This window comes from Vidua macroura, chromosome 19, assembly GCF_024509145.1.
Source record: "Vidua macroura isolate BioBank_ID:100142 chromosome 19, ASM2450914v1, whole genome shotgun sequence".
NCBI classification, from domain to species: Eukaryota; Metazoa; Chordata; class Aves; order Passeriformes; family Viduidae; genus Vidua; species Vidua macroura.
In genome coordinates this window covers 3094313-3110820 of record NC_071589.1, presented here as the reverse complement: position 1 = coordinate 3110820, position 16508 = coordinate 3094313, and the positions used below count along the sequence as shown (strand labels likewise).

The 16508-nt window shown below is 40.2% G+C and overlaps 1 protein-coding gene across 2 annotated transcripts in view; it reads left to right on the top strand.

Moving 5' to 3' along the window:
• The window catches only part of TBCD (tubulin folding cofactor D), a 119137-nt gene that overhangs the window by 36636 nt on the left and 65993 nt on the right, over window positions 1-16508 (top strand). For both annotated transcript variants that reach the window (XM_053994388.1, XM_053994389.1), the window contains exon 15: window positions 10593-10749. In XM_053994388.1, the coding sequence (XP_053850363.1) occupies window positions 10593-10749 (157 nt within the window). The remainder of the gene's footprint in view (window positions 1-10592; window positions 10750-16508) is intronic.

Below are 16508 nucleotides of genomic sequence, written 5' to 3'. Positions count from 1 at the left end.
AGCATAGCAATGTAAAAGTGATATATATATCACCACACTTCCTCTGCTGGGGTGGTGTAACTTTTTGAAAAAAAATTCAAATTATAAGCAATCACTGATTTAAGGTAGAAGAGTGGCTTTTCTGGTATATTTTATTTTTTTCCTTAGTTATTTATTATTATTATGTTTCTGTAATGCATAGCAGTATAAAATGTGTAATATTACTGTCACTTTATCCTCCAGTTGTTTGTAAATCCTTTGGATTAAGATGGGATAAATTCTTCCATTTAATTGTAAAATATTTTGAATAAAAATTTGTGTATTAGAAATTTCTAAGGGAAAAAGGGAGAAAGACTGTATTCAGAAACATCTCTGGAAGAAAAATTCAATTTGTGGCATCTAGAGGAAGCTGTTGGACTCCCTCAATAGAGCTGAGTGGACTGGCATAAGAGACAGAACTGATTTTATTTTATTTTTTTTAACTTCTCCCCATTGCCTGACCTTGGATTTGGAGGGGAGATGTGATTTCTAGTTGCTGCACTGACCCACAGAAAATGTTTTAAAGCCAGCTGCTTCCTGCAGGTGCTGTTATCCATCAGGTCAGTGAAATCAGCTGCAAGCCAAGTAGACCTGGAAGAAAAAGAACAGCCATGTAAATTCTCCTTTGCTTGGGGCTTGGGTGATGTTAAAAACCCAGACCTGGGGAGGAGATTCATTGTGGAGCCCAGAACAGGACCATGAGAGCTCCTGTTTGTGCAGACCTGGAGAAATACTAAATCATTATTGCAGAGATGTTGTTTCCACACTTGTTTTTAACTCACTCAGTCACATCCTCTCCTGTCAGTGACCCCAGTCCCCTCTTGGTAACACCTTTTTCATTTACCTGAGCACAGGTCAGATTAATTAAGAGCACCAGGACTGACATAATAAAATTTGGATTTATTGATATGTTTCTGCCAAGTTGCCTTTTTTTTTAATGTGGTGATTTTTCTGTCTCTGTGGGGCTGAAGCTTTGGGTTTTTTATCTTTGGTGTAGAATATACTTCTTTATTCTAGGGTTTTTTTTTTTTTAATTCAGTATTAAGTAAGTGTTGTTTAGCTGTAGCTGAATTTCATGGGTTTAATTACTGTAGCATAATTCTGTCATTCTCTACATGTTACAAACTTCCTTGAATGTGCTTTTATATGATTTTTTTTTGCTCAACTTTAGCACTAAACAGAAAACAAACTTGTTTTCTGTTGGTGCTAAAGTTTTCTGTTTAGTGCTGTTTAGTGTAATCTGTCAGTTGCAGAAACTCTGCATCCAGATGGGGTAAATTTAACCTAATCTAGGTACACCTCTCATTTCTGCTTTCCCCTTCAGAATTCCATTCCCTGGATGTATCAGTGTGTGCCAGGTGTTGCTCCAGTCAGTTATCACCTCCAGATCAGAGAGTTCTTGCCCTTCTGCTCTGATGCCAGGACTGGCCCTGCTGGGTGCCCTCAGGACTCCAGTGCTGCTCCCAGGGGGTGGCCACTGCTTTTCCATCACCAGTAATTTTTCCAGGTCTTTGCAGAGGTGCCTTGCCAATCTGTGAGCTCATTAGTTATTCCAGGAGAGCAGATGATCCCAGGTAAATGTGGGTGCTGGTGCACATGGTGAAGCTTAGCTTCCCACATACAGGAAATGCCTTGGAACTGGAATGTTCACCTGTGTCACCTTAGTTGTGTCTGGATTTGTGGCTTTGAACTAAGAAAGTCCTTTTTTTCTCTCTGGGATCACTGGAAACAGTTATCGAAGGATTTGTAAGTCTTTTGGATTAAGATGGGATCAATTCTTCCATTTGGTTGTAAAATATTTTGAATTAAAATTTGTGCATTAGAAATTCCTAAGGGAAAAAGGGCTCTCAGCATGTTTGGGCTGGGCTGTTCCACACCATTCCCAGAAGGGGGCAAATGGATGTGAATGTAATTGCTGGAACTCACACCGTGCCCCGAAACATGACGTGATTCTCCTACAATATTCTCATAATTATTTTTTTCTATCCCATATGAATAGTTATTAGTCTTAATGCTTTTTGAATAACACCTTTGAAATGTGCCTTTGTTTTTCCTAACAATCCAGTCCCTGACTCCAGAGATAGGTCTGGGCAGATTACCGTGCTGGTGCTTGGGAGCCACTTGTTCAGGATTACTGGAGCAAATTACTTGTATGGGAAAAGAATAAAAGCTCAGCAGTTAATAGCAACTGCAGATCCCATTTTTAGATATTTATTGTGGCCTGTGCTGTTTGGTCTGGAGCTAGGATGATCTTGCTTTGGGTTCCCACCCTCGCCCTTGGGCAGTGAAACATCTTGGGGGAAGTGGGAAACAGCAGGAATTGGGAGTGTAGGCAAAGGGATGAACTGTTTATAAGGGAGGGTTTTTAATGGTGACTCTTCTCCCTGTCAGTCATTCTCACAGGGATGCAAAATGCACCTTCAGCTTCTGCTTCATGCTCTGGTTACAATTCTCTTTCCAAATGTATTCTTGTAAAAGTGATTTTCGTGCTGAATATTTTTTGCCTTTTCTGCTTTAATTTCAAAGCTTACACCAGAGATTCTGAGCCAGTTTCTTGCCTCCATGATAGTTTTTCTGATAGAATCCAGCAGCAGGATCTGAGTTGTGCCATGTGCAGTTCCAGGGTATATAAAATCACTTCTCTTTGATCCATACCTGGCATGGGGCTGCTGTGATGCTGCTCTCACCAGAGAGCAGGGAGGTATAGAACAAATACTCTCAGACTCAACATATTTTTAGCTTTCAGTTATTTTCTGAAACATGCCAAATTTTATAAATATTTATATGATTAATATCTATTGTTTTCCATTTCAATACATTTTTAAAGTGGAGAATATAAACCAGCAAATACAACCTGATGTTTTATTTTATTTCATTGAAAAATCCTGATGCTGCAGTTCATGAGCTGCAGCTTGGCTGTTATGGTTTTGCATTCAAAGTTACATGTCACTATTCAGCTGTAAAATTTCAGTTGTTATGAGAAGGGATCATACAGCTTAATTTGCATGTGGGAGAAACCTTTTTAACAAAATAGCCTGAAGTTAACTAAAATCTCATGATCTGATGATGGATTTGTGTGCCATTCTACATTTGGAATTGCAGCACCCCAAAATTAAGTAATTAAATATTCCTTACTCTATAGTGTATGCTAGAACCAAAAACTTACATTTCAGTGTGGTTTCAGTATGATTTCACAGCTTTTGTTTTGTGCTGTATTTGTGGTTTTGTAGGCTTCAGACTATTATTTATAGGTTTTTTTTTTTTTTATTTAAGTGGGTGGGAATAAATACTAAACAAACAAGAGAATCCTAGTTTACTTGAATTTCTGGTTTGCTTGTGAAAGGACGTTATTAAAATTTCTCTTGATGACAGCAGAGTATAAACTTTCTAGCTAATAAGGTGTGTCATGTAGAGGAACATGAACCTTCCTGGGCGTCCTTAACGTCTTGGTGGTGAGCTGAAGAATGTTCTGGTGTCACTCTCAAGGACTTGCTGAGCTCTGAGCTGTCTGTGCTGAAAGCCAGGGACAATCTCTCAAATGTGATCTGCATTAGTGTTTCACCAGGAAATAATGCTCACTGTGCATATTGTGATCCTGTTTCTGCTCTAAAATCACATATGTGTAAAGTGAAGGTTGAAAACATTTGCATCACTGAGGAGTAAGAAAAGGAAACCAGGGAAAGCAGATTGGAAGAGCCCTGTGGTTACACTTTCAGTGAATTTGTGCTTGTTTTGGGAGGATTCCAGCAAGGAAGACGTTACTTTTAATCTTCCTGCTTTCTTAAATACCCTTATCCATTCACGAGGAATAGACTGGGATAGTCCAACAGTCCCTTGCTCCTTTTTAAACTGTGGCAACAATAAAATCAGCATTTGAATAGAAGGAAATAATGCTGGTGGGATCCGGGGATAATGGAACATTCAGGAGTCTGGTGGGTCAGTACAATTGATCTGAATCTGGAATTTGATTTTTTTTTTTTTTAGTGCCAGAATAAATGAAAAGTAGTAATAAAGAGTGAAAAGTGTGCAGAACCATGCTAAACTTCTTCAGTTCATAAGTTACCTTCAGAATAAAAGGAGCATGAAGAAACTGTAAGAAGGAAATAGGGGCACATTTGAGAGGGACTTGGCAGGTTATGGTATCATGGGATTCCATGACAAAATCATGATGCTTTTTACATTTGCAGAGAGGTCACACACAACTCTACCAGTATCCAAAAAGAGCTGGGCTTAGGGACATATTTGTGAGCTTTTTCTGCTGAATGATAAGCTCTTGGTTTAAATAGGAAAATGTTTGCTCTCTGTTTTGAAGATATCCCATTGTCAGGTGTATTTTTTGTATTTTTGGTGAAAAGTTGTTTTTTGGTTTTGTTTTGTTTTGTTTTTGTGTTTGTTTTTTTTTTTTTAAGTGGTTTTTTTTTTTTTTTTTTTGCTCGAAATGAGGTCTCTGGTTCTGTCAGAGGGTTTCAAATGAACCCAGCCAGTCTCAGCAGCAGGTGCTACAGCTTTGAAGTACATCTGTGTACATGTGACTGCTGTATCTGTGACTTTAAAATTCCCTCAGCTTTTGGTGCCTTGTTGATTTTCTACCTTTTCAACCTTGTTGATTTTCTATTTTTAATTGTTTCTTGTTAATTTGGTTAGAATGGATATGTGCTCTGGGGCAGTACCCAGTTGTCTGTTCCTGGTACAGAGAAAGTTTGATAAGGTGCTGTTAGGGAGAAAAGATTGGATTCCTGTGTATTTTGTCTTTTTATCTGAGAGTAGAGGGAATGGTGCTTACTGATAATTATATTTAACTAGATATAGTTTAAAAAACACCCAAAGTCTCCTTTGTTTAGAAAAACTCTACACACAGTGGACAAAAGAGGCATTTTTGCTTGTCCAATCTCATGGGCCATTCATGAAAAAAAACCAAAAAACAAACCAAAAGTGAACCCAGTACTACTTTCCAGTGCATTTTAGGAGGAGGTTTAACTGAGACCAGGATTTGAATAGTCTTATGGAAATGCATTATGTAGCTTCTTAAACTTGTTTACATTCACTATTTTTAAGGATTACCTTCTGTGTTTCATATTCCAGAGTAATAAGTTGTTTGTTACGGATTTGCAGCAGCCAGGGGTTTGAGGAGAGTGAGGATGCATCAAAAAGTCAGACTTCTGCACTGGCTGTTGGTTTGTTCTGTAGTGGTGGTTAATTGTGAGGCTTTTGGCAAAATTCCAGGTGCTTTTCATCAGAGATACAGGAAGACATGGGAAAAAAAAAAAAAAAAAAGATCTACCTGTCTTAGGTGGACTCTTCAGAACACCCAAACCTGAAAGGCTGGTTGTGGAGGAATTCCTTCTCTCTAACACCCAGGTGAACTTTAAAAGTGATGCATGGTCTTGAAAAGAGCCTTTTAAAAATTTATAATGCCTATGTCACCGTAATAGTTTTCAAATTAGCAAGGAAGCATTATAAATAGTGCAGATTTATTTTTTTTTTTTTCAGTAGCCAGCAGGTATGAGCAGGAAGAAATGCTGTGTCTGGAGCTGCAGCAGGAAAGGTTCCTCCCCCAGCACCACTGGGAGATGGGGTAAACACTGAGCAGGGAATAAATGACAATGAATTGCTTCTGGCTTTTTCACCATGGGGTTTATCTCAGTATTGCACAACTTTAGCCTTAAGGCTGGGCTTTCTTGGGCGATATTTCTTTTCTGACACACAGTTTGAGTTTATGACAAACAGTTATGAGTTTACAGAATTTTTATACTCCCTTTAGAGTAAGTAATTCATTTGCTCAGTAGGAATTCTCCACAAGCCTGTTCCTTCATGTCTTTAACAGCAGCTTGCTGTTGGTTCAGTCAAGGCAGAGCTCTGTCAGCTGTACCCCTGTGAGAAGAAGGTCTCTGGTCTGGCCTTGGCTGTCAGTGGGCACTCCAAAACACGGAGTGCTCTGTGTTTCAGAGCTGTCCTGGGTCAGCTGCTGCTCTGGGTGCAAGCCAGGCAGGGGGCTTTGAGCTTTGAGGGCTGTGTTACGTAAGGATGCTGGGATGGACTGGCTGGAATCCAGATCTGTCTGCTTCCTGCTTGGCCACACTGCAGAGCCCACACTCCTGTCAGCACCAGGGCGCTGGTGCAAGGCTGCCTTTAGCCCACGGCACAGGGGCCTGGCAGCCAGAGCCAGTGTCCAGCTCCTCAGCACTGCATTTAAAAACCATGACTGGTGTCAAACAGTCTGTGAGGCAACATCCACTCCCTTCTCTCAGTCTGACAGGCAGCCTTTGCATTCCATGCTTTCCACCCTGAGCAGCCAGGCAGACAACAACCTCCTGTGCTGCCCTGCCCTGATTCATCCCTGGAGCAGGTCTGTCCTGTGGGCTGAGATAGCTCCATGGAAAAACCACCACGTGACCGTATAATTAAAGACTCCCTTAATTCATTCCATAGGGAGAGGCTGCAGGGAGGCTGCAGGCAGACAGAGCAGCCCTTCACAGTCACAGGGCACGTGGTGCTGGGTCTGTGCAGGTGCCTCTGCCCAGCCGTGGCTGGGCTCAGTGCTGGGGCCACCAGGAGCTTCAGAGACTTCAGCTGCTCGTTCCTCACATCCCTCCTGGGCCCGCAGCACCTCTGCTCTCTTCCTCCTTCCCTGGCAAACTCCTAATGAGGTCAGCCCCCGGGGGCAGGAATGGCAGAGGAGAGGTCACCTGTGGGTGGATTTTAGGCACTTGCCCTTGGGGATGGGATGTCAGAGCATCATCTCACAGGAACACAGAGAACTTTGCACAGCCAAAACAGCACACACATTTTCTGATCCCCACTGGAGGCTTCATACTCTCCACGAAAGAGGATTCTGGACATTCTGGAGTCAACAACTTCAAGAGTAAATTCTGGAGTCAGCAACTTATATAGAAAATGAGAACAATTCAGAGATGATTCACAGAATTTTTAAACAAGTATTTATTCCTGGGAATGGGCCTAACCTGAACTTTCTGGTGTTGGCATGCAGTGAATTGATCCAGTAAATATTAGTACGAGAGCCCTAACGAAGTTCCAATTAGGAGCTGCCTCTTTCCAGAGGTGCCATGTAGGAATGAATGGTCTCAAACCTGATCTTCTGTACATGGGGGAGCCAGAGTTGTGGTTTTAGAAAATGAGAACAATTCAGAGACGATTTGCAGAATTTTTAAACAAGTATTTATTCCTGGGAACGGGCCTAACCTGAACTTTCTGGTGTTTGCATCCATTAAATTGATCCAGTAGTTATTAGTACGAGAGCCCTAACGAAGTTCCAATTAGGAGCTGCCTCTTTCCACAGGTGCCATGTAGGAGTGAGTGGTCTCAAACCTGATTTTCTGTACATGGGGGAGCCAGAGTTGTGTTTTTAGGAACCAACACACTGCAGATGTCTGCACCAGTTGTTTTCACAGAATTCACAGAATCACTGGGTTGGAAGAGACCTTCAAGATCATCGAGTCCAACCCAGCCCCAGCACCTCAACTAAACCACCTCAACTTTTAAGCATGAGGCTGACAAAGAGGCTGAAGCTTCACTTCTGCACTGAGTTGGTTTTCATTGAAGGAAAAATGAAGAACAAAATTGCTATTCTTTGTGTTGAGTATGTAACTAAGTTTCAGCTTCATCATTCATTAATTGTAGTGTCTGTAGCTGCTCCTGCTGTGACATTGTGCACAATGCACCCTTCAGGAATAGCAAATGTCCACTTTGTAGTATTTTTTCTTATATAATTCTAAAATAGAAGGATTTGCAATGTATTTTTTATGGATTGAAACAGCTTCTCTGCCTTAACAGTGCCTATAAAAACAAAATGCTTGTCTAAGATAACATTGACTTAATCTGTTTTAAGTTGCATATTTTAGTTTGAAACAAAATGTAGACAATTCTTATTGAACCCCAGATCCAATGAAAATTTGTTTTAAATTAAATAAGGTCGACTTGATATTTTGCAATTTTCTTGTGGGGACAAGGCCTAGGGCTGAGGAACAGGTTCTTGTTTGTTTGACCGCTGTATTTGTATATTTTATATGATAAACATTCCACTAAATAAAAAAAATCAATTTACTGTGTGGAGTTAAACTGACAAAGAGCTGTGGATGGCACGGGTTATAGTTGAGGTTGTTGTAAAGTATGTGTTTTAAAAAGTAATGTAAAGAATCTTTCATTTAAATACATTAAACCTTTCAGTATCCAATGTCTTCCACAAGCTCCTTCACCAGACTTTGTCTCTCACTTACACTGAGCATCCCACTGTGTAAAATCCATGTTGAAAAGCAGAATATCTCTGCGACCTGTCTCCAGCATGAGGAAAAAAACCAACCCAAGCCTGTTGTTTGTAATGCCAGAAGTTGTTTCTTTATTTTCCAAGGCTTGAGCACAGGGCTGTGCTGCAACTGCAGCGACGCTCTTGGGCATGGCAGGGTGGGGTGGAGCAGGTGCTTATTGATACCTTCAGGCTACAGGTAAAGGTGCCTGTGTTTTCTTCAGCATTCACAGACCTGCACAGGTGCATTTTGTTTTAATAACCAGCTGGGGAGTGGGCACTGTTTATCCTCTGGTTTTCATGGCACACTTTAAAAAAAAAAAAAAAAAGTGAAAGGGGGACTTGTAAAATGAAAGCTAAAATTTTAAAGCTGAACCTGTAAAGTTAAAGAACAGTTCAGATCTTCTCCTTGCTGCATCTTCCAGCTTCCTGGTTTTCAATAAAAAAGGCAGGTTCAGAATTTCAAAAATCAAATCATTTTGTCTTGACCCTACCAAACTTAATTTTCTTCTGGAAGATTTTTTTTTTTCCCCCTCAAAGTTTTTTGATTTTTAAATCTGTGATTTTTTGGGTAAAGTGATTTTAGGTTAAGGTTTGACATGGTTTTTGAGGAACTCTAGAGCAAGAAATTAAGTTAAACCTGGAATTTTGGGTAGTGTTTCTTTTTGGGTTTTTATAACTCTTAAAAGCCAAAAAGAAATGTAATGCTGGACCAGCTTTTTTGAACATGCACACACTTGAGTCAGGAGCAGTTTTTATTCAGCATTTCAGCCAGCATAGCACAAAACTTGACCAGATGCCCCCTAGATCAGTATTTCTTTGATGTGTTTGTATTTCTAATTACCAGTGCTGCACACTTCACCTTGTTTCCCCTGTTAGTCCCACCTCCCCAGTGCCCACTGTTGTTTCCTTCCTTTTCTGTGTCTCCAGACTTTGCAGTCTCACAGAGCAGTGCTGTGAGTCCCAGATGGAGGAAAAGGAACCAGAGAGGTGTGAGAGCTCGAGGTGCCCTGGCCAGCAGACCCTGGAGGGTCTGTCCCTGTCCCTGACAAACCACTTGGGGCTGTGCCCAGCATTTGGGACATTAAACTGCAAAAATATATTTTTTCTTCCACAGACACAATCCAAATGTGAGGAGCTGCTGGAGGGGTCTCCTTCCCCCTTTTCCTTCCCTGCCCAGGGGTGGGAGTGTGCTTGCAGCTGTCAGAAGGAGCTGGAGTGGTCTCTTGCACTGAGGGAAACGTGCTGCAGCTTCGCAAAATTGCCTTTGGCGCCTGCTTGAGTGTTCCTGTAGAACCAGCAAATTCCATTTTTCTCATCAGTTGATGCAGCAATTTTCAAAACAAGCTAGGCAGCATTTTTAAATACTTTCATTGCAGTTTCTTTAGGAACTGGGAAATGTCCAGCAATCCATCCATCCATCTCTGCTGTATCCTTGTTCCAGAATGGGAATTGCACTGTCTCCTTTGTAGTGTTTATGCTCCTGCTAGCCAAATCTCACCCATCTCTATATCTGCTACGTAATTTTCTTTAGCAGCTTAAAGTGAATTTAAACAGCCTTTTAACACTTCACTGCTCCAGTCATGGCATCTGTCTTTTTGTTTAAAGTAGAAGTACAGAGTGATGAACAGCACATGGAAGTTTTAATTATTTTGTGATTATATCCACTCAAGGATATCCAGGCACAGATTGCTAATTAAATACAGCTCAGTGATCCCATTTCTTGTTAATGGGATCACCTTTTGTGACAAGTATTTTCTAAGGAAAAATGATGCATTTGGTAAATTTGATACAAGAAAGAAAACTGAAAGTGAAGTTGTTTCTTTTTTTTTTTAGAAGTTGTTGTTTCTGCAGACATTAGTCATTTGATAAAGTTGTGCCATCTAGAGAGAGATGTATTCAGATTTGCTATCAGGGTGTGCAGATACCAAATAAAAGCCCTCTGGGGAGCCCTGCATTCATATTTCTTGAACTGTGACAATGTGTTTCTAAAATGGTGCAAAAGAATTATCCTTACAGGTTTTGGAAGCTCTTCTATCTGCGGGAAAATGTCATTGACTCCTGCATGTAGAGACTGGACATGGGGAGATGGATTTAAACTAAAAGAGAGTAGGTTTAGGTCAGATATCAGGAAGAAATTCTTCCCTGTGAGGGTGGTGAGACCTCTGGATCCCTGGAAGTGTCCAAGGCCAGGTTGGACAGGGCTTGGAGCCACCTGGGACAGAGGAAGGTGTCCCTGCCCATGGTGGGGCCGGAACAAGATGGTCTTGAAGCTCCTAACTTGCTTTTTGTGGACTTTTTTGTGCTCTAACAGTGGTCCCTGTGATGCTGAGGGCGCTGACATACGATGAGAAGAGGGGGGCGTGCAGCGTGGGCTCCAACGTCCGGGACGCGGCGTGCTACGTGTGCTGGGCCTTCGCGCGCGCCTACGAGCCCGCCGAGCTCCTCCCCTTCATCAGCCACATCTCCAGGTGAGCTCTGGCACCAGCATGCTGGATTATGCTTTTTTCTGATTCAGAGGTGGGGTAACTGAGGGGTGTTGTAAAAACTTTCATTCCATTTTCAGTCTCATGTGAAGGGTGAGACAATGCAGGTGTTATAATTCACGCCATCACAATCAGAATCCAACTATTTCTTAATTACAACACACTATAAGTGTTTCTTAACCTATCAACTTTTACCACACTTCATGGGTCCTGATACAGTGCATCTTTCATAGTTCTATTTCTCCATATATACCTGTGTACATATCTATAATTATTTCTTAATTAAAATACACTTCAAGTGTTTCTTAACCTATCAACTTTTACCACACCATCTTATAATACCTTAATGCCAATCATCTAAAATTACTCTTCATGGGTCCTAATTCAGTGTATCTTTCATAGTTCTAGTTCTCTCTATATATCTGTGTATATATCATATTTCTTAATTACAGTACACTATAAGTGTTGCTTAACCTATCAACTTTTACCACACCATCCTATAAATACCTTAAAGCCAATCATCAAAAATTGCTCTTCATGGGTCCTAATACAGTGCATCTTTCATAGTTCTATTTCTCCATATATATCTGTGTATATATCTATATCATATTTCTTAATTACAATACACTCTAAGTGTTTCTTGGCCTGTCAGCTTTTGCCACACCATGCTGCAAATGCCTTAAAGCCAATCATCTAAAATTACCCCTTGTGGGTCCTACTACAGTGCATCTCTCATAGTTCTATTTCTCCATATATATCTATATATCTATATCATATATATCATATATATATAGTCTTTTTTGCAAGGCCATCCTTGGCAACTTGTTTCTAGCTCCATTTCTCTCTCAACAATGTCTGTCCTATTCCATGGCATTTCCAAGTCAGCATTTCTTATCTCAAGGTTTGCATACAGATGCAGACACTGTGAGCCTTCTGTCAGGTTTTGAGGATTCTCTACAAATCCATTTCCCACACTTCCCCCTCTCTCTTGAACTGAGCTAGGAAACTGATACAGGTCATTTTTAAAGTCTATTAAAACTTAAGGTGTCTGCTAACACATATGTTGAATGGCTTAAAAGTAAAGAATTGTGTATGGGTGGGATGGTGGTGATATAATTATATCTATTTCCTTGTCATGTGGTGACTTCAATTCCCTCTGTTCACCTGTTTTTCAAAGGAAAATCCAAAGAAACTCACTGTAAGGTGGATAAGAGAAATCAGTGGAGGCTTTGCCAGGGTGTCATCTTTTGTCTGCTTGATCCACCTTCTGTGTGGGGAGCTCAGTGACACCAGCTCAGGGAGTTGAAGAAGAGCAGTTTAAGAGAGAGAAGATTTGGAGCCTTAGTTCAGTAGAGGCAGAAATAACAAACCATTCTAAAATGGATGAGTTGCTTTATCGAGTCATAAAGGGCTGGAAATATTAGGAGAAAACTTAAGGAAGAGGTTATTTCTTACTTTTTCAGCTGTGTCTTGTTCCTAACAATCCAAGATTTGTGGGACTTCGTCCCATGAGTGTCGTGCAGAGAATAAAACATATTTTTATTGACCAGCTTACAGCTTGCAAGGTGAGCAGGTTAAGTCTAAAAGAATGAAGTGCACCTCAGCTCTACTTGTATACAAATTATAATTTTCCTTTTGAAGTGTTCCAATTCAAAGATTATTTTGAATAGAGGATAAAACCACTTCCAGCTTCTGAAAGGGGTAAGAACCTTATGGGGCAATACTGAATTCTTAGTAACACAGCTCTTTTGAATAGTGGGGGGTTTATTATTACTAAGAAGATGTTGGAGTTAAAGTTAACAGATACATGAGAGAATTTTTCCTCTTTTGATGCCTTGTGGTTTTATAGAGCAGAGCAGAGTCCAGGATTTCACGTAGCAGTGAATGGAAGTGCCTGGTGTAGTTCTCTTTCAATCTGTGGTTTCTGTTTCAAAAGACTTTCAAAAGTAAAATCTTTAAGAGATTTCCAAATCTGTGCTACTGGTGGACTAGAACTTGCTGCAACTTTTCATGGAATACTGTTGCTATTTTTGCAGATACAAAGTGGTTTTACCTTTTTTCTTCTGTCTCGTGTTCTCCCTCCTCCTTGTCTGTGGGATTCTCTCTTTGTTGTTTGGTCTTTTTGTTGGCCACACAACTGGCTGACATTTTGAGGTTTCTTAATGGGTGACCTGCACTGCAAACACACAGGTGGCTTCTTACAGTTTCTTGGCACACTTTTAGTACAGCCACTGACAGCAGCTTTGTCTCCATCAGAAGGGTTTTGATCAGTGATCATTTAGTATTTTCTTTTTAAAAAAAAAAAAAAAAAAAATAGAAGTTTGGACTATCTGTGGTCCTGGATATCTGATTTAATTTTCAAGGACTTCCTTGCTTCTAGATTGCTGACAAAACTATTTCAATCTCATCCAAAAAACCTACTTTGCCCACACAGGGCCTAGTGAGCTCTGCAGGTCCCCAAAGAGTATGTGACTGTTTCTTTCTTCTTTAAAAACAGTTTTTAAAGTTCTTTGAGACAGTCTGTAAATGAATCCATTTTTATTCCTGGACACAGTGTCCTGGCTGGTCTCTGCTGTTTTTCACCCCTGTAGCTTCACTTTTCAGTGCTGGTCCTTCAATGCAGGCTCACCCAGCAGGTCTCTGTCCTGTGGTACTTGCTCCTGGTGTTTTTTGAAACCTCAATAAAACCTAAGGTCTAAAAACCTCCTGTCCATCTTCTTAAGGCCAAGCACCATTTTTCTTCTATTTTCTATTCTATTTTCTTTTTTTTTTTTCCTATTTCTATTCTATTTTCTTCCATTTTCTTACATAGAGAGCAGACAAGAAATGCTGAGACCTTTTAGCCTTGTTTCTCTCATAAAGTGTTTCAGGGTGTTTTGATGATGTTTCATCTACACTGGCATAGATTGTAAAGGAGAGGAGCCTGGTAACTCTAAGCTGTGCTAGGATGTGATGCCATCCCCTGTTTTGGGATAACTTTTGGAAAGAGAAGGTGAAACTCCAGGATAGCCCTGCTTCACTTTGGCACGCTAGCAACAGTGACATTTGCCACAGTAAGTTATTAATGAGATATTTTATTTTGAAGGGTCATATTTAATTCACTTCTGGCTGAGTTCAAGGTAAACTATCTGTAGTATGAAATTCTTAACTGAGAGTACCTGAAGATTTGCACAGTGAAATAATCCCATGATATTCTATTACTGTAAATATTGTATTTTGATTGCTATTGTAAATACAATCTTGTGTTCCTATTTTTAATCCAACCAGCACTAATGGTAGCAGTGAAGGCACACTGTCACCTGTGACCAGAGTGGTAACAAAGGTTCTAGCAGGGTGGCAACAGCTCCACAGAGTCACATTTATGTTTCCACTGCCTGCAAATCTTTAGTCTTGGTATGGCCAGACTTGTCCTGAGGTCTGGTTCAAATCTGGTAATTTTTCTAGATTTGGTCAGCAGCTTGATGAAAATAAAAGCTCTGCTTCCATCCTCTGAGTTGAAAAACTAAAGGTTTCTTTTAAGGTCGGGCAACCTTGTTGCTTGTAGAAACTTAAGGAAGCCCAATTGTTAGTGTTCAAGCCTTCCCTTTATCAGAATCCTGATCTGTTCTGTTTATCAGAACTTTTCTTCTGCTCATGATGCTTTGAGCAATAGATTTCATATTTAATTTACTCATTTCTCCCTGCCTTGCTGCAGTGTTGGTCTCCATAGGCTTGATGCAGGTTTACCCTTGTGATTTTTCAGGGTTTGTGGTATTTAGCTTTATGGTCACAAAGCTGTTGGTGGGACCTCTGGAGCAGATGTTTGTACCAGGAGGTTGTGTTTCTGAAGAAGCTCGTGCCCTTCAGCTTCCAGCCTCTTCTGGAAACAAATTATTTTCTCTTCAGGAGAAAATATTTGAGATCCCTCTGCCTGTGGTAGTAAAACCAATGAGCTGTGCCACCTATGACAATTTCAGTTTTTGGGAATAAATTGGTGGGATGGAGAGAAATGCAAAGTGGAAGCTGAAAATTGCTAATGAACAGCTGTAAGGTGTTGTGGTTTGTAATATCTTAGTTTTCCAACAAAGCTGCAAGGTATTTTAGCAAGTATTAATGCTACACTGGGCTTTACTTAAAAATCTTTGTAGTTATAGTGGCCATTCCATTTCTAAATCAAGTCTTGAAGGTAGAATTGCCACTGCAAAGAGAAATGGTGAAAACAAAAATTCAAATAAAGTATGACACACAGTTTCACCTATTGTGTCAGCAAGCTGATAATTACATACGGCTTTTTTTTAAATCTAGCCTTAGGTGTGTCACTGTTTTACTTAAAGAAGAGTCATACTTCTAGCCACAAGCAAATTGTTGCTACCCTTCAAAAATGCAACACTCAGCATCTTGAAACAAAATGCATAATATCCATTGTGAGCTGAATTACACAGCAAAAACGTCTGCCTGGATAAGAATACACACTGATAGAGAAAAATAGTAAACACCTTCCAAAACTGTGATGAGGGATTGCAGTCCTGAACTGCTGGCTTTGCTTAGTGCTGGGAATTGCACAAGGTTTATCCTGCACTGTGTTCAGCTGCTGGGAGCACATGGGACCCACTTAGGTACCAAAACACATGAACTGGGTCCTGCCCTACATGCCCTTAACAGCAGTTATTGATTAAAGCAGAAGGTGATTTGCAGGGGATTCTTTCTTTCCTTTTCTTGTATAATTTTGTAATTGAAAGACACAGTTTTTTCAGCAGTAAAGGAACATAAATATTTCACTTTGGACCAGTGAAAAATCACTTTAAACTGCATGAAGTCAGATTGTTTTTTTAGTAAAATTTCAGACAGCTCTTTAAAATAAATCCTCTCCATATTCACTGTCAGCTGATTCTTCTCTGTTTCTTTGTGAATGTTCTCTTCAGTGATGAAATTGGCAGAATATTGAAGTTGTAAACTCAGATTGCTGTAGATCATAGATCAGCCCTTCTCCTTCCTGACCTTGCCACTCTTTTAAGAAAAAAACAAAAAGAAAAAAAAATATAGAGAACACTTATTGGAAATACATGCCTGAGAGTATTTCTAATAGTACTTGTGTTTTTCCATGTCATCTTTTTTTCCCAATCCATATTTCAACAATATACACTTGCTCATCTGCTTAATGGTTTGTTAAAGTCTAGTTAAACTGGTTTCTAAAACCTTGCCTCATCTATTCAAGTGACAGGACCACAGAAAGACAATTTTTGGCAGTGTAGATGAAACTTCACTTCTTTTGCAGGACCGTGTTGCTCTTTTTTTGAGATGCACACACTAAAGTTGCTGTTCAAGCATATCATTATAAAAGCACTACTTGACTGAGCTTTGTTTCTCTCCCAGTTTCTACATGCAGACTCTCTTTTTAAGCTTACCTGTGAGGAAAGTGAAACAGAATTTAATGACTTGGAAATGTTGGTAATTTGATTCCTGCCCCCTTGGGTGTGGAAGTTGCTGTCTGTAAAGTGGCAGGTGCACAGCAAGGAGCTGAACTGTTTTGTTTAAAACCTAAACAAAAAATAAAAAGGAAAACATACTTGCACTCTGTGATACAATTAGAGTGATTAAATGGTTGCTGGCTCTGTGAACTGTGTGGAGCTGTGCAGGGTGCAGGTTCCTTTGCCTGTCGTGGCTGCTGTGGGGTGGCAGGAGCTGGGATCTGTTGGGATCTGGGATCTGTTGAGAACTTGTGAGAAATGGATTTGTAAAGAATTCTCAAAACCTGATAGAAAGCT